Source organism: Serinus canaria, chromosome 8, assembly GCF_022539315.1.
Source record: "Serinus canaria isolate serCan28SL12 chromosome 8, serCan2020, whole genome shotgun sequence".
NCBI lineage: Eukaryota > Metazoa > Chordata > Aves > Passeriformes > Fringillidae > Serinus > Serinus canaria.
Window position 1 is genome coordinate 26,267,399 of NC_066322.1, and position 23,194 is coordinate 26,290,592.

A 23,194-nucleotide genomic window follows, 5' to 3' on the forward strand; every position below is an offset into this window, starting at 1 on the left:
AGTGTCAGGGTAGCTCCCCTGTCAAAACAAACTGCAAGTTTGGAATTTGTTTCAAGTTGTCCAAGAAATACCAAACACACATTGCTTTTCCCCTTCTAATTAAGGCAAAAGGTATTAATAGACTGCGAGATGGTTCTCCTATTATTCTGCTCATCTCTCCACAAAAATGAAGTTGAATGGTGCAAACTCAGCTATGACTCAGGTAAAAATGCAGAACATTTCACCAGCCCAGCCAAACACAAGCTCCATAATCAGTACAGCATATCAATACAAACTACGCATGCTGCTTTTACCCACGGTGAAATCTAGTCCCAGGGTCAGCTGCATTTACATCTTTCCCTTCATAAAATAGAGTTATGTAATTCCTGGGAATAATGAGCACAAGCAACACAGGAATGACTGAGCTATCTTTAGAAATGTGTCAGCTACAAAACAAAGTGCGACTTTTACGCTCTAAAATAGGCTCACAAACATTCTTAATTTTGTTGCACAACATTTGGTTTTCATGGAAGCTGGACTGTTACATAAATTTATTACTTGCATTTTCACGGGTGCTTTACTGCTTTTAAAATGTAGAGTAACAAATAAAAACAAATTATTGCAACAGAGATGCTGGAGACTTGTATTATAATTCTGAATGGGTTTGATTGCCTCTATTATTTACTTCTGAGCTTTAAGAGATTTTTTAAATTAGAATTTTTAAGTATTTAGCTGGATTCTTTCAGTTGAGTTTCTAACATGGTGGTCTATATTTCATTGGTTTAATACATCTAAAAGGATAAAAAAATGAGTTTGCAGTAATGACAGCACAGAAGCAAAAAAAAAAAAATCAAGAAAGGTCCTTTCTCAGGAGCTTTATATTATGAGGCCCAGCAGAACAGTACTTCAGGCAGACAAAAATTCCTAAGTAGAAGATGCCAGTGAGGAACATTTTCTGAGAACTAGCAACCTCTCAGAAGAACAGAAAGGATCTGGTCAATGAAGAGAAGAGAGCACAAAGACTCAGTAACTGTTATGAAGAATTGGGTACAGAGATTACCTTGGACAAGCTATGACTTTATTGGAGCATGTATCCATCACTTTAAGCAGGTATCCAACAGCATTTGCAAGGAACACAATAGCAGTTTACTTCCCTATTGCTTTTTCTCCTCCAGGTATGTGGGCTTTGTTCATCCAGCCTTGGATGAACCCAGTATACACAAGTAACAGTGCCTGTGCCACCCAATCTCCATCAGTGCCTGCATTCCTCCTTTCCTCTCCAATTCCCATAAAGAAAGCAGAACAATTGCTACACATAAACAATCAAGTGGAAAAGGCACTCTGAGTTCAAATACAAATCAATGCCTACCTGATTTTGGAATTACAGGTCATTTCATTCTCAGGGTAGTGAATATCCACTGCATCCTGAATGACTGTACCATACTCATAGACTTTAATCTTCTTTGTCACTCCAGCGATGGCAAAGTAGTCACAGTCTCGGTCAAACTCAATACTGAGAAATAAAAACATAGGTTGAGAATTCTATAAAAATACCCCACATACTTATCAGGAGGATATTTTACCTCCTAAACACCCTGGTATGGCAGAGTTGAAAATCACAATCTGCAGTTTTCAAATACCCAGTTCAGAACAACACCCTGGTCAGATCTGGCACACACCCCAGCAGTGTGGAGCTCTTGCTCTAAGCATTGTTCTCTAATCCACCCTCCAACAACACACATCTCCATTTCTGTGGTAGCACAATCACCCTCCCACAGCCAGGATATTTGTTCACGTGCTCTGGAGGTTTTTCAGTTCAGCCACACCATCTACACTGCATGGTACCCAAAGGTCAAAGCCAACAGCTTGTCCTGGAAACCTGCTTAACATTCCATGGCATGACTGCCCATTGATTCCTCCTGTGTGCCACAGCTTCAGGAACTTTTAAAGTGCTAATGCAGAGCAAAGCAGTATTTGTGAAAAAAAAAACCCTTCTAAATTCCCTGGGTAACCACAGGGGGTTGAAATCAGATCATCAGTACTGTAAAAACAACCATGACTTCCATTTAGGGTTGCTTGTGCAAACAGAGGAACCTTCTTTCTTGACCCACAGGGCAAGTTTGTAATAAATATCAATGAAGCTGGAAGTAAAAGCAGTCAACTTATAACAAAGTTAAGCTGCAAATGAGAAAAGCCTGAGGTTGTATGTGAAATACATCTAAGAGAAAGGCAGGCAGCAGGTTACAAACAGCTAATGTCATTCCTACCTTCACAGCTTGGAAGGGCTTGAGAGAAATCTGCTACACATCCAGAAGCTGGGGAAGTAATCCTGCTTCCCAGGAGCTTCTGCTTTCCTGCAGCCCATGGCACTGCTGGCAGGGCAGGTGCACATACACCTGTCTCCTCTGAGGGCATCAGCCTCAATGAGACTCCTCCCCAGAAAGGGTGGGGACAGCATTTGCCCTCAGTCAGGAGGTTTCTATGATCAGTAACCAGCTGTCCCCAAGTCTTCTTGCTAAGCAATCAGTCTACTGTTTAGAGAGGTCTCTTTTGGAGTTCTTCCACTCAATAACTCATTTAAATCCCTGCTGTCTCTATCACTTGTTTTTTCCCCCCTTAAGAATCCAGAGTGTTTATGAACCAGGGAAGAAGTTCTTAATGGAAGCAGGAAAAACTGAGTTTACACTAATTCCACGTTCAAAATCCTGAGAGCAGGGGTATTTAAGGTACCTTTCTACAATTAGAAAGCATTAAACCAATTACAAGAAGAGAAAGAGCTCTTCAGGCTGCCCCCATTGCTGTAACAGCAAGAGCTTTCCACTCCTCAACAGAGCTGAGAAGTCGAAGGCAATGCAATGTTTCCAAGGGAAGATAAATTTAAACACCAACAGAATTTTCAAGTCCTTGTAAAGGAGATATCATCAAGTTATTTTTAAACCATGGAGAGAAAAAACTGTTGATATGCAGTCTGTTGCTATAAAATAATTCAATGAAGCAGCTTGAAACTTGGCCATTTAACTCAGGCACCCAAACTTCTCCCAGGAGTGGCAGGAGATGGCCCCACTCACAACTGGTTGCTAGAGAAGCTGATCAGGTGCAGCCTGCAAAATCATGAGCCTCCAAAATGCAGGGAGGAACATGCTTATAGCTGAGGAATTACCACAGTCTTGCAGGCATCTATTTAAATAAAATGGGAGAGGGAAAGAAGTCACCTAAGCATGCAGGCTGCTCTCCCCACCTCCCAGATCTACGCTAATCTAAATCACTTTTTATACACACAGGATGAAAACACCATTCAGGTCTGTCTTGTTTTGTCAGCTCACCCTATTCCGTGGAAGAACTTTATAATCAAAGCCTCTATAACAATACAAAGGATTTACTTGTACCACAATCTTAATTGAACTGCTGTCTCCTCTCCTGTTCCCTGCCCTGTGGATTCAGGTAAAGCACAAGTAAAGTGATGGCAGTGATTCATCTGCCTGGATTCAATTTAAACCCTCAGCCTTCTGCTGAAGAAAGAAAAATAATGCATGACAATGTCTGGTAAAAAGCCAAGTTATTAGAGCAGAATAGAACCTCTCTCATTTGGGTTGGGTTTGCTTCTCTAGTATTAATTTTTTTTTTTAATAGAGACATACTGTAGACAAATAAATTAGTATTTAAAGATGCCCATAAAAGTTAACACATCATTAAAAAAATAAAAAGCCTTAGGTAATGGAATTGTCAGACCTGTGACCTTCAAACAGTATCAAAGACACTGCAGGGAGAAAAAGGAGAGAGAAATAAACCACTACAGTACAGACCAACACACACCTGCACCTTGGCCTCCCATTACCTGTGCTCAGTCCTGGAACAGCCAGTGTTCTCTGTTCTCACTTTCTGCCAGTCAGCTTTTCATCAGTGATTTACAAATAAAAATAGAACAATCTAACTGTTCCTAGTATTTGCAAAGCTCTGCTTACACCTGGACTAATCAGCATGAGGACAAACAGCCTACCTGCACAGCAACCATTATTTTAATGCTTTTTTCTTGCAAGTCTTTTAAATACACTTAAAGTATTATGCAAGTCTTATTTGCATTTAACTGGCTCGTGGGTACTCCTGTCACCTGCTGCTTGAAGTCTCTGTGTCAATGTAAGCCCTTGCTTATACACAAGCTTATCTATATGAAAATTCACCATAGAATTTAAGTTTTGTTTTGTCTTGTCAAAAGACTTAACAGAGCCAGCTCAGAAAGACAACATTCTGCTTTGCAGGTGATACATTTCCATAGTACAAATGAATTCCTCATTAGCACAAAAACAACATGCAATAGAATAATAGGAAATAATTAAAAACTCCAGTGAAATTACCTTCTGGACCAGCAGTGGTCCTTGCTCCTCAAAGATGTACTTGTTAAAAGCAGTTCTCAATTGCTTCTCTTTGTTCAGCCTATTTTTAAACTCCACATTTCTGACCAACCAAATTTCTGTAAGGAATCTTTTGGGGACATATGAACTGCTGGATATTTGAAAGAGCTTTATAAACATGCCACAGAATTACTTACAGAAATCAAACTGAAAGGATCTGACAGTTTTGTTCTACAGAAAATAGAAGAGAGACATCTCTCATTCCCAAATCACTGCTTTCTTTCTCCTTCCTAAGAAGTTGACAAACAACATCTTATGGAAATATCACTAAGAGCTGCTAGAAAGTAAGCACATCCTCAAGGGTTCTGGTTTCTCCACTGTTTATCTTAATTCCCAATCTGTGAGATTATAAATCAGTTGCTTTATTTTAATGGTAAAGCCTGTGACCTTGGAGAACATTCACAGCTAACAAATAGAATTATGAAATAAATTGCTTCTGAAACATGCCTGGAAGCCTGCTTTGGTGTTGAGGATAGAGCAGCAGGGAAAGAGTAAAGAAGGAGTATTTAGCAGCTCTGCCATTGTGTAAAGCCTCAGTACATTTGCATCCTGCTGGTGTGTGCAGTTGTTCTCCACATCCCTGGAGGATGCGCTGGAGTTAGGGAATGCATACAGATGGGCAAGAAAATTGATTAAAGGAATGGAGCAGCTGCCTCCCCATAAGGGTTATGAACAAGGCAACAGCAAGACTGGTGTCCAACAAGTCACACTACAGTAGGAGCTACGCACCAGAAGATTTGATTTGGGACAGAGGAGGGTTTCCTCCCTCCCAGTTCCACTTTTTAAGAAGCACACACACATTTCACGCAGTAACTCCTGACAACAGTAATCCATGTACAGCTGGTTCATAACAGATATTAACAGGTATGCACTGTACCCACTGTTTGAAAATAGGAGAAGGCAGGGAGAAGGCATCTAAGTGCATTTGCCTTTAACTGCACCACCAGCTACAGCTAAAGTTCTTCAGCCAACTGCTCCTCTCCCTTTCCCATACACAGTCTACAATTGCTACTGTAATCAAAAATGGCTCAGCCCTGACTTGTTACCAAGATCTGTGCCTGTAGGAGTTGCCATTTCTACAAAGTAGATGATTCAGTCCCTCTCATGGAACTGTATATATCTATATAGATATATATAGAGAGACACACACACACACACTGTCCTTTCTGGATATACCAAAGCCTTTCAATTCTGTTTCTTCCCAGCCTAGCGCTGTTTCTATTTCTGTATCTTTAACATCAACTCCTATCTTGCTCTGGAGTCCCATATTTAATGACAACATGAATATATTGTTGGGACTTAATTGGTGAGAAGAATGAGAGATGCCAGCAGCAGTTTTCATCCTTCACTTATATTCCTTGAAGTATTTCTTACTCTCTGCTTCCACTGCATGGCCTCCAAGGGGTGTCCTGTCACTCCTAACAATCCCAAGCCTGGCTATCTCTTTCCAATGCTCATTTTGAGGCATCAAAGCCAAAGATTAGATATTTAGCTTACAATCCAACACTGTGGGCACCAGTGTAGAGTGTTAAGCACCTGGGGCCAATACAGAAATTGGTATTTATATCACACACCTGAAAGACTGCTTACAACAGACTGATATTTTAAGTAATTAAGTAAGGTAATTAGTGTCACTAAGTATGCACTACTAGCATACTAACATGTTTTTTTAAAAACAAAGCTATATTCAGGCATAGGAAGCTGCAGTAAAGCACTCAGACTTTGTGTTCTATCAGCTCAAAGCCTGCATTTTGTCACACATAAAAACAAAAGCTACTGAAACAAAGGATATGAAGTTTCAGTATCAAAAGCTTGTTTTGCTAAAGCTGTGAGTGGATGAAATAAACCACTGAGGTTTTACTCTATAATAAAGCAGCAGTTCCATTAGTTACTCCTTACTCCAGAGCACCACCACCACCTAAGTAAGGTCACTGCTTTTATTTCTGAGTCCTTAATCTGTGCCATAGGGACAAGGACAGACCACCACTGCAGAACATATTTCTTGATTCAAATCCCAGGCTGCCAAATGTTTTCTAAAATATAAACTGAGCAAGCATGTCATGACCCCAGACAGGTTGCTGCTATCTCTAGTCAGAAAGGACCACTTAAACCTCAATTCTCTGTAAACTGTTATTTGGATAGATAAGTTAAATGTATAAATGAGATTATCACTCAAAGTCATTCTATCAGACAGCAAACACTTTTATCCCTAAGAATCACATTATTTTAGGTTAGATGTGACCCCCAGATCACCAGAAATTTGCCAGATTTGTCCTCTGATCAAGGTGAAGTCATCTTAGCTACTCTCAGTAGATCAGATTGAAGTCTAATGGATGTCTAATAAACACTGTGGGACAGAGGACCCTAAGGTATTTCAGGCTGATGCCATTCTTTGGAGTTGCTTGGAATATCCCAGCTCCAGTGGCTCCCTTGAATGCACCCACGGTACCCTTCCCATCTCCTCTCCTCCTCCAGGCTCCAAACATTCAATGAGAATGTTACCCCTAATCAAACCTCTATTTGAAGCACAAAAAACAGAGACTGGAAAGTCAGCTCTGATTGTTAATTAAGTTCCCCCCCACTATCTGGGAAACAGGCTGGGAAGGCTGTTGCATTAGCCCAGCAAAGCCTGCACTGCACAGGGAAGGGCAGTCCTCAGCTCTGGGCTCCCTTGGAAAGACATCATTGCACAGCCATGCTGCAGTCATACTTTCAGGATCTCTCTTACAGGCACAGTAGCCTGGAGGGCTGTTCTGCTCTGTTTGAAGAAAGGCATAAAAAGGTACCACATTAACAAAGTAATGCCATTAGACCTAGTTCCAGGCCCACTTCTTGCTTATAAAAATCCTTTTATGTGTAATGAAATGCCATCAGTTCTAACAGAGACCACTTCATAATACTCCTGTTCCATAAAGAGCTTGTTTAAAGGAGAATATTAAACCTGAATCGAGGAGATTTGGCAGGCTTAGATCCATCTCACAGCTCGGAAATCAAACCCAACAGAGCGACTTTTATGCTTTGTCATCTCTAGATAAAACAGAGTCGTCCTTTTTTCAAACCCAATGAGAGCATATACTATGCTGTGAGATTAATTGGGCTCCTTGCATTAGCTCAGTTTTCAGAACCATGCTCCTCTCTACTTTGCAAAGGAGTAACTATGAACCTAATCTCCTCTAAATACAACCCAAAATATCCCAGAAAGCCATAGAAGAGTCCCAGTCTTGGCTATAAGACTACTGCTAGAGACAGCCTCTTGTGCTGCATAAGGTTTTTTTCCATACATGCATTCAGGGCAACTTGGCTTAATTAGCACTAATGATGAGAAAACCTATAGGGAACTGCTGAATTCTGCAAGCCACCAAATAAAAAGTATATTGATAAAAAGCCACTTTACTGCTGGGCGATGCTCTTCTGCATGTTGAAGAGAAGATGACGACAATGCCAGGGTTTCTATGCCAGATCCACAGAAGTACAATGAGCCAAAGCTGCTGCAAACGACTACCCTGCAACTTAATGAGGATTAGATTCAGTTTTTCCACAAACACCATTTAAAATAATTTCCTGGAGCAGGAGAAATTTAACTAAAAATGCCAACAGTTAAATGCAGAGCGTTCCTTATGACACTATTTAAAATTCAAGCCAAATGATCAGTCTGCCTGCTGCAGTATTTTGGGTAACCTGTATTTATATTTGAAACCCAGGAGGTACCACTTCACCCAGCTGGGCTGATACACAGTGGGTTATGAACAGCAGGCAGTAGCCACAGCACAGAGTCAACATTTTCAAACATTAAGGTGGAAGAGGTTACAACTATCCAAACATTCTCATCTGCCTTCAAGTTTGGGCAGTGTTTCCAGTACAGAATCATTGAATGGATAAGGCTGGAATCCACCACAGTGGGTTAATGTGGTCCCACCTCCCTTCTCCAGTAGGATCATCCCAGAGCACATGGCACAGGCTTGCATCCAGATGGTTCTGGAATATCTCAGTGAGGGAGACTCCAGGCCCTCTCTGGGCAATCTGCCAGTACACCAGCACTGCACAGGAAAAAAGTTCTTCACGTTCAGCTGGAAGAGAACATAGCAGCCTCTACCCAAACTGAGGTTTTAGAGAACAAACCCTGCTCCCCAACAGCCTGTAAGGCAGCCTGAACAACAGCACCATCTTATCAGGATTACATCATTAATTAGGAAGGAGCCCAGTTGTAGCAAGTACTGAAGTGTCTTCTAGATATAATGCCATCCAAAAGCTTGTTTCCAAGCCACCCTTTTGTTACCACATAAACAAGGATTTTGTTTCTTTAAAATTGAGCACAGCAACAGCTGACAGAGCTGATGAGGCAGGGGAACAAATAGATATGAAAGAGAGATCTCCATCAATACTGGGACTTTAAACAGTGCAGTCTGTCTGTAGGCTCCAATTCATGCTTCCTCCATGATTTGGCAGCAGCAGCTGAGCATGTTTGTCTCCAGCTGACCACACTGCCAGAGGTCCCATTTCACAGGACAAATCACCACCCCAAGCCTAGCACTCCAGTAACTCAAGCCTCTGCATTTTCCTGACACTGCCACCAGTTCTTCTGCCAGACACCCTGCAGAGAATCTGGAGGGACAGCTGGAGACAGCAACCTCTTTAGACCACTCAGCTCAATCCAACAGGCACCAGCCTTCCTAAATATCAAATCCATACACCAGACAAGCTTTCCCAAGCAGCCAGAGGATGGGCTTAACTGCAATGTTCCTACTGCCTGGTAATGACAGAACAAGGTTAAAGCATCATTTGAAGCATTTCTCATCCAGCTGACAAAACTGTTTCATGAGATTTGTTTTGATGGCACTTGGAATCTTATTTCATCAGTATTTTGAATGCTATCCTTTTTTACATTTTCTAAAGAATGATTCATGTATACCCTTAATTCCACAGTCTCACAGAGAAGTTGTTCTGACTTCACTTGCACAAATGTATGGACACACTTGTATATAATCTTATGAAAACAAACATCACTTCATAGCTTATTCTGTGTTATTTATTACCTTATTCTATGAAACAACTATGCAGCACATAAATCCCAAACATGCCTCAGAAACTGTATTTATTAATGCAAACGATGATCTATTAATAATCATGAGCTGAAGCCTCTTCTCCAGGCTGAGCTGCTCGTAAGGTTTATTCTCAGACTTGTTTAAGCCCACACCATACATCTTTGATGCTTTAACAAACTCTTATTATATTGCTCAACTACCCACCATTTCACAGGCTAACATCTCTAGCTGGCCAGGAACAAACAAAAAAAAAAAATCCAAAGGCATGCAAATGCTGTTCAGATCATTAGCTCTTAAAAAAATTCAGGAATTTTACAACAAATATGGCTAGAAAATTAAAAGAATACTGTAATAAGATAGAGAAATCCATGTTCTATTATTAAGAGGTTTGTATCTACGCAGAAACAAGAATTCACTGTATCAACACTCAATGCCAAATGAAAGCTATAAAATTGGGGGGTGATTAAATGAAATCCATCTTTAACTTTTACAAACACTGTCAGAATGTGCATTGTGTGTCTAAGATGCTGGAATTACAGCTTTTGTGGCCTGTCCAGTTCTTGAGGCCAAGATACACCACTGCTGCCTGATGACACCCATTACCACATTAACACCACCAGGAACAGAAGGGCAGCTACCTCCAGCCTGACTGAAAAGATTTTCATCCTGAGCAATCAAGAGGGGTGGATGCAATGATGCAAGGCAATTTTCACATGTTAATGATGCCATTTTGGTTTTTGCTTTTTTCTCTGTATTCTTTGCACATATATTTGTAGCTCTGGAGATTATTGCATTATTGGCCAATTTTCCCAGTAATTTTCCATGCTCTTTCCATAAGCAGAAAGATAAAACAAATTCCAGGGCCCCTATACTATCTTGGTTATCCCTGGCTATCAAGGTTGAGAAGAATTCCTCAAGATACATTTTCATAAAGTACAGCTAGTACCAAAGGATGGTCCAGAGAAGGGGCTTGAACTGGAGGGGAACAGCATCACCACTTGTCCTCCTAACTGCTTTTTTGTCAATTATGCTAAATCACTAAACTTATAAAAACTGTATTCACCCAGTGTGGACAGCCATTGGGGATATTCTCCATGACTGCCCTTGGAGGCCTCAAAATAAAGATCCACTTTTATATTGCCTTCTATATTGTATTGAAAGCATGTCTTGTTTCATTTCTAGATTGAAAAAGGCATCAGTACCATCCTCCTACCTGAATATTGATTTCTCAAAGTACATTTCTGATACTACAGCATCCATTGTGAGTTTCTGCACTTTCAGGAAACTTCTCTTTAACAGAAAAGCAATCTTAAATCTAATAAATACAATCCTGTTGCAATTGTAAGCAGTGATCATAAGGTTTGTAGGAAGTGAAATATCCTTTGCACTACAATTGCTAAAACCTAGAGAGTTCCTCCCTAAATTCCTTCTTAAAATCTAAGGCCAGAGGAAGATGCTCAGTAGAAAGTGAGGGCAAAATGTAGAATCTCTAATGCTCTGGTCATGTACCTTTATCCAAGTACAGTCCCCAAGACTCTGAGGTCTCCAGTCCAATATCCCGGCCAGAGCAGGGGCAGCTCTGATCACACCAAGTTGCTCAGGGCTTTCTTCAGCCTGTTCTTGAATGAATCTGAGGATAGAGCTTGCACCATCCCTTTGAGAATCCTACTCCAAAACTGGATTACCCCATGCTGCAGGCAGTGACTGCTACATAGCCAGGCATGGAAACTCCTTGCATAAACTGCATATAGATCCTTCAAGATATTGAAAGAAAAAAAGAAAAAACCTGAAGAACAATCACTATTTAAAACATTGTGTTTAAAAGCCAGTTCCCAAATTAATCGAAGGATTGCTCAATACTTTTAACAGATCATTTATGAAAATTCATAAAGTTGAAATTCAACTAAAAATTCTCATCTAATTGTCTGCAGATGAAGACAGGTTTCAAGTACTAAGAGAGCTTAATGAGAAAAAGATCTTCTTACTGCCAAATTGTCTGAAATTAGTAGGAAAAAAATAAGGCCCCACTGGCAGCCACACCACTTCCATTCATTAACCTCCCAATTTCAAGTTAAGTTTTAGCTCTTATGTTGATGAAAGAAAAAACTTCTCTGTGCAGCACCACCGTGGTCACCAGAAGGTTTACTTTTCAGATCAAGACTGGAGATAAGAGCAAATAAGCTCTTTTCTGCTGTCAGTCCTTGGTACCAGCAGCCCATCCTGGGGCTTGGAGGGCTGTGTTCCAGGGCAGAGTGTCCCTGAACTCTGCAGAGATCAGCATTGACCCCTGCATAACCCTTCTGCTGGGTACAAGTCACATTTAGCTTCTGCTCAAGGGACCCAGACCACAATCATGAACTAGGAAATATATCAGTTCAGCACTCCACAGAAAGATGGATATGTAAGGGAAAGGCTCTGTACTTCACTCAGCTCTAATTAAACAAAAATCCCATTTCAGCCCCAAACAATGTCTGATCCAAAACCCAGAAGTTCAGACAAAGGAAAGTAAGAGAACCACAGGAGAAGCACAAACTTCAAGTAGGTTCAGGGAATTATACTTCAAGTTTCCTTGGTAATTCTGCAATTTAAGTCTCCTTATCCAAACATTTCTCACTCCCTTCTACTTTTGGGAACAGTTCAAATAAGACAGATTTGTCCAGTTTTGAGCTGCTACTTGTAAATAAGAGTCCATTTAAAAAATGGTTTATTTAACAGGCTATAAGTAAAATCCAGCCTTCCTCATTTCTTAAGGAGCAGCATCTACTACACTCAAACATAATCCTATAAAGGATAAACCCACTTCAATTTCATTCATTTATCTTTACCTGCAAGATAAAGAAGCATTGCTGGTCACAAACTTAATAAAATGGCTCATCTAATCCTAGGCAGCCCAAGCATTAAAAAAAAAAAAAAAAAAAAAGAAAAGAAAAAAAAAGAAAAAGGCTTGTTATGGTGGATTCAGAACTAAAAAGTATCTTGTTAAAGTCTGGATCTGAGAATTTATTCAGACAAATAATTGTAGTCCAAAGTAAAAAGGGCAACAGAAAAATTAAACAGTTCAATGAATACAAGAAAACTCACTCAATGTTTTTTTTTCTTTTAAACTCACTTTTGAAGAAAGGATTTCAGATCATGCTACTGAAAAGGTGAACACAAACAAAAATGCCATCTTGAAACAGACTTAATCATACTGTTTGAATGCTAAGAGATACCTCTTCACATCTCATTCATTACTTAGAAGCAATGGAACAATGAGCAAGCAATGGAAAAAAATATAATGGACACCAAAGGTAAGATGCAGTTTTTGAACACTGGATCATGATTCAACAGATGAGTTGACCAAGGCTTCTCCAGCCAAAATCACAAGGTTTATCTCCCTCTCTGTAAATCACTGAGCCTTTAGATACAGTTAGTGTCAGCTACCCAAAACCTTTTAAATGTCACTTTAAGATCTTTCAGAGAAATAGTAAACTAATCTAGAAGAATTTGAATTCTGAGCCAATGACAGAAACCCACACAAGGCCCCCCAAACCTTAGAGTTTACTCATGTTCCCAAAGCTGGGAATCATGGAGCAGGGAGAACCAGCTTTCTGATACCCAGGCTTCAGAGAGACATCTCATTGTGGTACATTTCTTGGATTTTCCTGTTCTTTTTCTCAAATATGAAAGACTGCCACATTATTCTCTGAAGGCCCCTGACAATGGTAAAGCAATTTTCTCCATAAATCATTGTAATGCTAACGCAGCAGTTTACAGACTCATCTTTAAAAGAAAGACTTTACATTTATTGCCACTGCCAGCAGAGAGAAGGAAAGTTAAGCTCTGACAACTGCTCTGTCTGGGGGAATAATAAATGGAAAATTTATTCCTTGGCCCAATTTTAACAAAATTTAATATACTTGTGAAAACTGTAAATACTTTGTACTTAAGAGAAGTGAGTATATTAAAAAGCCATTTAGCATACTGAGATACTGGCACATTCATACTGCAAGCATGCTGAAGTCCCCTTGATGCTACAGCAAAACTCAGTAACCTGCAAGAGCAAAGCCTCAAATGTGCTTTCCCTCAACATTCTTCTTGATAATCTGGCGTTCCTGAAGAAAATAAGGGAAAAAGGACAAAGGGATGAAATTTTCCTTTGACTCCTCTTTTTAAAAGGCAACTGGAGTGTTCCTAAACATTTAATCAGATTTTTTTTTAGTAACACAACATACATATGTTTACAGTGCTTTATTAGTTCACAGTTAAGTGCAGACATCCATAAACATTCTTACCACAAGGCTCTCAGGAGGGTATTGCTGCTGCCCAGTTCCACAGTTTTTTCAGCCTATTTGTACACAGTCTTTAATTACACTTTTCACCCTGTCAGCATAAACCCAATTTTATTTCACTTCTAAACAGTGTTTTGCAGATAAGGATTATTTACATTCTTCTCTTTTGTGAACCTAAAGGTAATACATTTTATTCAAAAAAAAAAAAAAAAGAAAAAAAAGCTGTTTAAGTCAGCAGATCTTTTGGAGTCATCTGTGAACTTTATGTAGGGTTAGAGCAATCAAACCAAACCTCTTCTATTCTGTCCATCTGTAACAGTAACTTATTAAAAAAAATCAAGGAAAGTTAAACTTCTGGTCTGTTCTATTTGTATTTCGAAGTATATTTAAAATAGCCCTTTAAAATACTGCCTAAATTTTTTATGAAGACTTCTTTAATATTAGTCTTGTACTAACTCTATTTAAATTCATTTGTTGCAACAGCAACAGCTAAACACCAAGACTTAACCTTCTTCCATCTCATCACTGTTTCACACTGCATGCCCAGGAAAATAGTTAAAGATCAGTGTAGTGGACCAAATGAACAATGAAACTTTTCACAGCACCTTAAAAGCATTATTTCCCTTTTAAAGCATCTTAATTTGGCTCATGTGTGAATACCTAAAAGCTGCTCTTATTTAGTTTCACAGACTCTCTCAACTTGAGGCTATCAGTTTAAATGAAAAAAAAATGGTGAACCAACCTGTGTTGGCCAAGAGATACTAAGTGTAAAATCTTGATTAACAAATTCTGATTTACAGGAACTGTTAAATAACCAGAAGCCAACAAGAACAATGGCAGCAGCACATTCAGCAAAGCTGCTTTACCCAAGCACTTAAGGACATGCTCAGATGTGAACAGTCTTAGCCTACATGCTAAAACCTCAAAATTTCTCAAATGCTTTGATCAATAAAAAGCATGAGCAGGGGAGAACACTGACTTGGAAACCAAGTTATTTTTCAGTAAAATGCATTTAATTATCAATTCTAGGACTAGCTGGGAAGAAGGCTTCACTGTATCTTCATTATAAAAGTAACACACATACTTTCCAAACATATATTTCACCCAAGAATTCGAATGCCTTCAAACATGAGTGCGATTTACTGTCCTTCCAGCATTTTCTAAGCAAATACCACAAAAATGCTGCTCTTGCAGAATGTCAAGGAGAAGAAAGGGCAAAGGAGCAAAATCCAATCCATGCTGTACTAATAGTTGAGAAAGTTTGTCTACATTGCAGTGAGATTCCCATCTGCATTTCATTGCAGCTGGTGTGAACCCAATCAGTGCAGGTTAAGTATACGTCAGATTCCTGATTACTGCGCTCTGACCTCTGCCTAAGTTGGACATTACACATTCCTGCTACATATTGCAGTAGTTAAGGAATCAATGCTGCTTTAAACAAAATCTGTGCTGCACAATGCCTCCAATTTCTTCAATAGTGCAAATTTCTTGGAGTCCCTCAACAAACATTCAAGCTCTTCTGTCACTCTCCATGTGGCCCCTTTGGAAGGCACTCGATGAAAAGTCAGAAAACCCAAGTTTAATCTTCTCGATCTTGTTAACATAATGTTTTTTCCAAGACCTCAGGTATGGTCTCTTTGGATTTTCTGCTCCCCATATATAAAACAGGGATGATACTACTCCTTCTCTCAAGAGACTGCTGTGAACAAACATTTAAATCAGTGAAATGTGCTTGCAAGAAGCTCAAACGGGTCCTGCTCATATGCTATGCAGAGAAGATTTCCTAGTTAAGATATTCCATCATTTTTTCCACCCTAAGGAGCTCCAAAGACAAACTACCACAAGTAAGCAAAACCCCCAGGGTGGGAGAAGCCAGTTTAAGGTTAGTGCTGCAGCAATTCCCATCCTCTTCATGTACTCTATTATAGCCTGATCCCTAAGGGAGCTGGTTCATGTACCTGAACTAGAAGAAAATGATGCTGTTGAAAGACAGTCAAAAGCATTTCACCAGCTGTGTGTCAAATTTGGTCTACAGGAGGCTCAGATGAGCTTCAGCAGCAGTACATAGGCAGTGATCACCCTGCACAGCTGGGACACAGAGGAATTGCTGGCAAGAACAGAACTGTTGCATTGGCTTTACAACCACCCCCTCACTAGTGTTCAGCACTACAAACAGCTTCCAAAGCCCAAGACTTCAAGCAGTCACAGCTAAAAACAACTCAGCTTTTTAATATTTGCCATTGTGACTGGACCTACCAACAAAATGTAAAACCAAATGCTAGAACTGCATCACTTACAACACAACTAAGCTAACATGAAGACAACAGGCTTTGTACAACAGATGCTGTTACTGGCACCTCAAAGGTTCTGGATTTGGTCTTAATCAATACCAACAGGAATAAGAAGTACTACTGAGGTATCTGAATGCCTTCACAGATCAATGATAGTCACAAAATCATCACATGCAGTCACGGACTGGCAAAACTATTTCTGGGAAATACATATTTTTGGCATATACACCAACAAGAACTTGCTTAATATGGGTTAGTAAGTCAGCCTCAGCAGCCCACACCCAGCTGGTCAGCACACAGTGTGCCCTACCTGGACACTATGCTGGAGCCATTGTAGAGGTCACTGGCGTAGGACAGCGTTGCCAGCGGTCGGACAGAATTGTAGCGTGTGAACTTGGACAGACATTCCTGAAACTCATCCAGCTGGCTGGTGGTTCTGCTGTCATCTAGGAAGAGGCAGCAACATTGGAGGGGGCAGAAACAGAGTAAGACGGTAAACACAACAGTAAACAAAAAAAAACCCAACATCTATGTCCCTGGGTGATGCTTGTTATTTGAGGAGGATTCTTGCTCAGAACCAGGCTCTCTCATCTCTGGCATTCTCTGAAGGCATTCTGAGCTTTTCAGAACACAAATAAAATCTCTACTGCAATGCTGGGTGAACCTACTGTGCTGAGCATCTGCCTAGAAGTCAAATACAATTTTGTAAGCTCATTTATCTTACATTCAGAGCCCGTGGGCCATATAGATTATCAACAGAAAATTTTTAAGCATATCAAAATGCACTGCAAAGGACATGTCTAGTTTTCAACAGAGGTGCAAGTATATCCCTCTCCCTGTTCTGTTACAGTATGTCTACATTTGGTGTCAATTACATTCAAAATACTTTTAGTAAAAAATACTTCTCTTGTTATTCCAAAAGCAACAGAGCTCAGGGAGAATCATTTCAGGCTGGAGAAGGAAGACAAGCATGAAACCAGAAGGCTCCCTGTACTAGAAGTTTTGTGAAAATTATGACCTTCAACAGACAAGGTGAAATTGAGCCAGCTTGAATAATGATGATAAATATTCTGTGGGAAATGGAACAGTTTACTACAAAAGTTAAAAGCAAATTGCACTGTAGATAGTTGAAAGTCATTCACTGAATTCTCAGAAGTCCTAACTTTTCTTGGTAGGAATGTAATTGTATTTAAACCATTTTAAATTTTAGTATTTTGTAATAAGGAAAAATTCCTAACTTACAGTAATGCCTCACAAGTAAATCTGGATTCCCAATACAATCATGTATCCACAGCCAAACACCAGGTAGTGCCTTCAGGCTTCATAATGACCCCCAAATTTGCAGCAATTCTCATATTCCTTTCTTGAATGCTTCCACCCTCACTTTCTTTTTGCACCAGTTTATTTTGGGGGAACTCCAGCTAACACTGCTGGTTTACAGGTACTGCATACCTCAGCATCCACTGCAGCAGCAGAGAAACCACACATACACACACACACACCAGAGATTAAATTCCACCCACTAGTTAAGCTAGCCTTAGCAGCAGCATAAGAAAACAACAAGATCCATTTATTAGAAAGGCTTGGAAATACCAGGGTGAAAAAAGAGAGGTTGATCTATAAAAGCAAAATCCAGCTGTGATTTCTTATGGGAAAACACAGAGAATAATCATTTCTGCACTCTGGTAATTCCTTGCCATCAGAGATTGTTATCTCTATACTTGTAAGGCATTTTGAAGTGTCCCTCATATGCACTGTTTAATGTTTGAGCATATAAAGGAACAGTGAAGGCTAGTAATTAGCATGCTTGGGGTACAAGCAAATACATTATCCATGTTAAAGGGATGAAAAGGTGCAAAATGAACAAAGTGCTGCTCTAAATTAACATCATCAGCACCTGACCGCTACAGGAAACAGCTCGAGAAGCAACACAAACATCAGGCAGGGCTCTCTTCTCCTTCAGCACTGTGATAGGGACAAATAGCTGCTACCCTTCCATTTCCCTCTTTTAGAGATCAAGCACACAGTCCTCCTATAATTTATTCTTTATGTGTGCCTGGAAAACTGAGTATTATTTCTCAAGACATTTTCCCCGTCAAAGTGCAAGGCCATTTGATAATTACAGTAATGTTATGTCTCCACTCCCTACTCAAACAGTCAGAGGCACTTCTTGCAAAAAGCTTTAAATCCACATTAAATCCCATTTAAAATGTGTCAAAATGCAGGAATGACTTAAGAGAGGAAAACTTAATCAAGTATCATAGGTTATCCCTTATTTAGGAGAAAACCTGCACTTGCAAATCCTCTGCTCTTGGTGCAACTGACACATACAAATACAAAAACCCAATTTCACTGCATTCATATTTATAGTTCCAATTATGAAGAAGAATGCCTTCTACAAGGGAATGCTGGGAAAAGCCCCATTTGTTATCCTTGGTTAATAAGTTTTATTTTTACATAAACACAGTTATGCATCACCAAGACAGCTCTGCATGAAAACATCTCAGTGTGAGCTGTGAAGAAGTGCATTCTGCAAAGCACCTGCTAGCACTTCACAGGGATCTGGCTGGACACATGCAATGTGTTTCTCCAGTCTTTCACCTATTGAAGTAACCTCCCAACATGCTGCATTCCTTGTTAAAATCATTTTGCTGTGCACAATGAGAACTGAGCCAGTCCATGCTCTCAAGGAGGTAGAAGATGTATTTACTTTTAAGAGTGAGCTCCCCTAAGACATGCTGCAGCCTTTACATTTGGAGCCATTTATTAATTAACTTTTAAAATGATTTTTTATTTATTTATTTTAAAGAGACTAAAACGAAATTCACGGAGAAGAAAAAAGCAGATTTCTGAGGTTTCTACCCCAGCAATCCCGCCTTGGGAGGTTGGTCCTTGCCTTCCAAGGCTGCAAGTAAAGATACTTTGCTGCAGCAACCTGTGCCTGGTTTCTTCTCAGCCCTAAGTGGTGTCTCCCACCCCCTGAGGGCTGGCTGCTTTCCTTGCAGTCTGTCACACTCAATATGGGCTGCAGCTCAAAGCTTGGTGCTGCAAATATCTTGCCTGCCACAGTCCACTGCCTGAAGCTTTTCTTGCCAAGATGGTTTCTCCTCCAGAGGGGCTACAGAACAACCCTCCTCATCCTCAAGACACACTTATTTGATGCTCTCATTTCTTAGGAGAATCTGGTGTGTAGTTAAGACCCATGCATCCACTACACAACAATTACTCTAGCTGCTGTCACACTGTTACTTATGAATGAGGCAATCCTGGCAATTTTGAAAACAGCTTCTAATTCTACAAAACGAGCCTTAAATCTAAGGTGAGCCCCATGGGACAACAGCACTGCTGCACACTCAGCTTCAGCAGTCTAAACCATTTGTTAACCAAGGCACAATCTAGATAAAGGATAACCTCCACATGTCCTCTTGCATGCTAAATACAGGAGAAGGTATCTATTTCTGTTTACACCTCTGTAGCATTTCAATAGAAGTGATTTTAACTACTGGGTTTAGACCACATCTAGTGGAAAGACAACTCAACCACTGCTTTCAGGCATTTTCATCTTCAGAACAGGCACCAGAGAAATTGTTTATTGTGGATGTTGCCCTTCACAGTAAGGGATTACAAAGCAATACATGTGCCCCTCCAAAGTGACAGGATTAAGTTTTCCAAATTTAGCAACTTCAAAGATTGGTATAGAACAGCAAAACAGGATGATCTGAGGAACACAAATGTGTATAGACACATTCTCATGCAAGGAAGAAAACTGCTCTCTCAAAAGCAAAGCTTTTCTGCAAGAGGTACCCGACATCAGAAGTGGAACACCACGTGAGAACTCACCCGAGACACGAGTCATCCTAGTGGAGAAATAGCACTGCTCCAGGTCCTCAAAATGGGCTGTGAGGCGCTTGCGTCGCGAGGCCAGCGTGCTGTTATACCACGGCTGCTTTTTGGTCTGAGTGGGGAGGGAACAACACTTCAGGAGGTTAAAAGCCAGGCCTGGGTTTCACTTCTATAGATTTTACCCAATTATAAGCAATTATACTATATGTGCAATGGGTCAGAAGTGTAAAATGACAATAAATTAAGGATCTTGGCACTGTCACAGTTATTTCTTAGGGTCCTATGGTGCACCCTTTAACATAACAAAAACAAATCCCTGCTTTTAGACAGTTTTTGTTTCCTGAACCTTAGTAAATTTAATGATTCTGGCTTCACATACAGGACAGGCAATCCCAAACCTTGGGGAGTCCTGTCTTGCATTTATACAGATGGACAGCATAAGCCAACTTGCAGCTTCACAAATCAAACAGACTGTACAACAAATACTCCCCAGATCCTTGGCAGAGAGCTCATTAAAAGAGAAGGAAATGTTTATTTTAATGAGTTAGTTACTGAATTACTTCTTTTGAAGCAACTCAGTAACTCTCTGTAAAACTAAGCAAATAAAGCAGAAGCAGAAGACAGCATGAAGTTCAAAGGTTAATTGAAAAGAAGTTCCTGAAGCTCATCATTAAAGCCATTTCCCAACCTACCCAAACAGTAATAGTGAGATGTAGGAGCAAAGGATTTAAACTACGTGAGTAATCTTTCCTGCAGGAGCAAACACAGAAAGCGCAGTACTCACCATTTTAATCACAAGTGATGAAAAGGAATGAAACCCTCTACTACACAAGGAGCACAAAGAGCTCCTTGCTTTAGGTTCTATTTAAGAAGTCTCATACACCACCATCCTCAAAGCTAAATTTTAAAAGATTTAAGAACCATCAAGCTCCCTAATGAACAACATCCTTGAGCAAGTACAGGGCCTGAAATGCTACTCAATGGCACTAACAAAACCCACTTCATGTCCATCTCCCCCTCAATCCATGCAGGGGAACAGCCTGTCCTCATTACAACCACCCACCAAGCCAATGGACAAAATAAGTTTACAGCCCACTCCAATTTTGTTTGTACCTGTATGGAAAGCAATCTAATGTTTTAGGAAAAAAGCAAACCCCAAGCAGTGAAACCTCCAAGCCAGCACTTCCCACACACTGACATCATGGCTCACACTTGCCTGTGTCAGCACCCATGGTCCCCACCATGGGTTTCATCTCAAAAGCAGCTCCAACCTCAACACACAACACTGGGGAGTGCTCCTACATCAATACCTTCAAGTACCATTTTCTAAAATTTTACATCTTTAAAAAACTCTAATAGAACACTTCCATAGTCTCTTCCTATAATTTCTGTGCACCAGCCTCCAGTCTCTCTCAGCACATCAGTAGTGATTTGAGCTCAAGACAACTTCAGGCACTGAACAATGATCTCAGTCTGCAGTTGAGGCAAGCTGCCTGAACCACAAGGAGTGACACAACCCAAAGCCAAGCCTGATCTGCCAGATCCCAGTCCACACTGAGATGGAATCCACCAGGTAAGAGTTTGCCCACTGGCTCCCAAGGAAGATCCCTGTGGAGAGGTCTCAGGCTGGCACCTGGACACCCAGCTGTGCTGAGAACCAAGCAAGGGGCACTAGCCCACACTCATCACACCACCTCCATCTAAGCATTTCAACCTGCTCGTATTTTGCCCAAAAAACAGATATTCAGCTTCTATGAAACTTCCTCCCTGACTATTTTCTAAGCAATATTGGGCAGCAGGAGGAAAAAAATTAGAAAATATAGAAAAGATACCCAAGCAATTTTTATTCAATGGCTAAAACTACTATGGTTGTCCTAGCTGAGAATATCAGATTGGACTCCTCTGTTATCAGGAGTGATTTTACTGTCTGAACTCCATCAGATACTCTAAAGGCTCCCCTAACAACTGTGAAAAAGCTTCTTAGCTGCACACAAGCTCCTTATTTCTAGCAGAAAAAAGGTACTGCCATTAAATACTACCCACAGAATTCCCCAGGGCCTAAGTGACTTGTCCACTATTTACTTCTGAAGCTCATCCTCTGGAAGAGAACTGTCCTAGAGCTTTGTGGTATATAAATTCTTCCCTAACAACATGTTTGTGGGCAATGTAATTATATTGAGAAAGGAAAGCTGTGCAGTCCATCCTAGATAACTCTTACTGCCAGCAATGCCCAATATGTGATTTTTGCTGTGACTGACAATTAGGGAAAAACCCCACAATTTAATTTATATTCTTAAAACTCTTTTTATGCTAAAGTCTTGCTGAAATTAGACTACCTTTGAACAGAAGTGTTTAGCTTCAAGAGTTCTCTTTGAACTCCCCATCCAAACATATATTAAAGTTTAATTTGAAAATTTGTACTTGAGAGTACAGATCTTGCACTCTTGAGGACAAAAAAATCACATTTGAGGACAAAAAAAGATTATTCTCACACAAATAAGGCTGTCATACAGAATGACTAGAAAGTCTAGGTTGTTTGTTTTGTGAGCTCACCAGCAGGATAGCCATGCTATTCATTTTGGCTTTGAAATAGGAAGCACAGAGAAGTAATGTCACTGGAGAACAAATCCACTGGAGCACATCAGAGTCCTGAACACAAAACCCCCATCTACATTACACCTGCCCTCTGATATGGGATAGAACTACAACTCTCTGTTCAAGCAAAAACCTCCAAAGACCAGAGTAGCAGCAACAACAAGCATTTTCCCACAACTAATAGATGAAATTTTCTAATCACCAATTAGTTACACAGCTGTATTTAAACATGTATGTGTCCAGGTGTTTTTTGCTTTACATCAAATAAGATCCAACAGCAATTCAACCTGTTAATTTACCAGTTTCATGCTGGTGTGTGCCAGGGATGGCCCACCACCACCAGAGAGCACCCAGGGCACAGCTGGAATGTGCCCAGCAGTCCATCTGCTCAAGTGAAAGATGTGAAACCTTTTTGGAACTGTGAGCTGGGTATGAGTGTCACCTCCCCAGCCCAGCTGAATCCCTCCAAGGTGCAAGTGCTGTTTGGAATTTGGGAGGCCCAAAATTTGGGATCAGACAGATTGGAGGCTGCCTGCCAAACAGCTCCATTCTATATGCAGCTTTTTACCCTCTATGTTAATTTATAATGGTTTGTAAAAGGCTCTGATGAGGACAAATGAAGTAACTGTCCCTAGAGACTCTTTTTTTTTGTTTGTTTTCAAAGTTAAACTTGATCTGCATCTATCTACACCAAGGCAAAGGGTCAGGGATTTATGTCCCTTCCCCAGTGCTACCCACATGGGACATGAAGAACAAGCCATATC

The 23,194-nt window shown here is 40.3% G+C and overlaps 1 protein-coding gene across 2 annotated transcripts in view; it reads right to left on the reverse strand.

Moving 5' to 3' along the window:
- Positions 1-23,194, reverse strand: part of COP1 (COP1 E3 ubiquitin ligase) — a 123,577-nt gene that overhangs the window by 69,491 nt on the left and 30,892 nt on the right. For both annotated transcript variants that reach the window (XM_030226651.2, XM_018911995.3), the window contains exons 10-12: positions 19,833-19,947; positions 16,303-16,438; positions 1,349-1,492 (exon numbers count right to left, since the gene is read on the reverse strand). In XM_030226651.2, the coding sequence (XP_030082511.1) occupies positions 1,349-1,492; positions 16,303-16,438; positions 19,833-19,947 (395 nt within the window). The remainder of the gene's footprint in view (positions 1-1,348; positions 1,493-16,302; positions 16,439-19,832; positions 19,948-23,194) is intronic.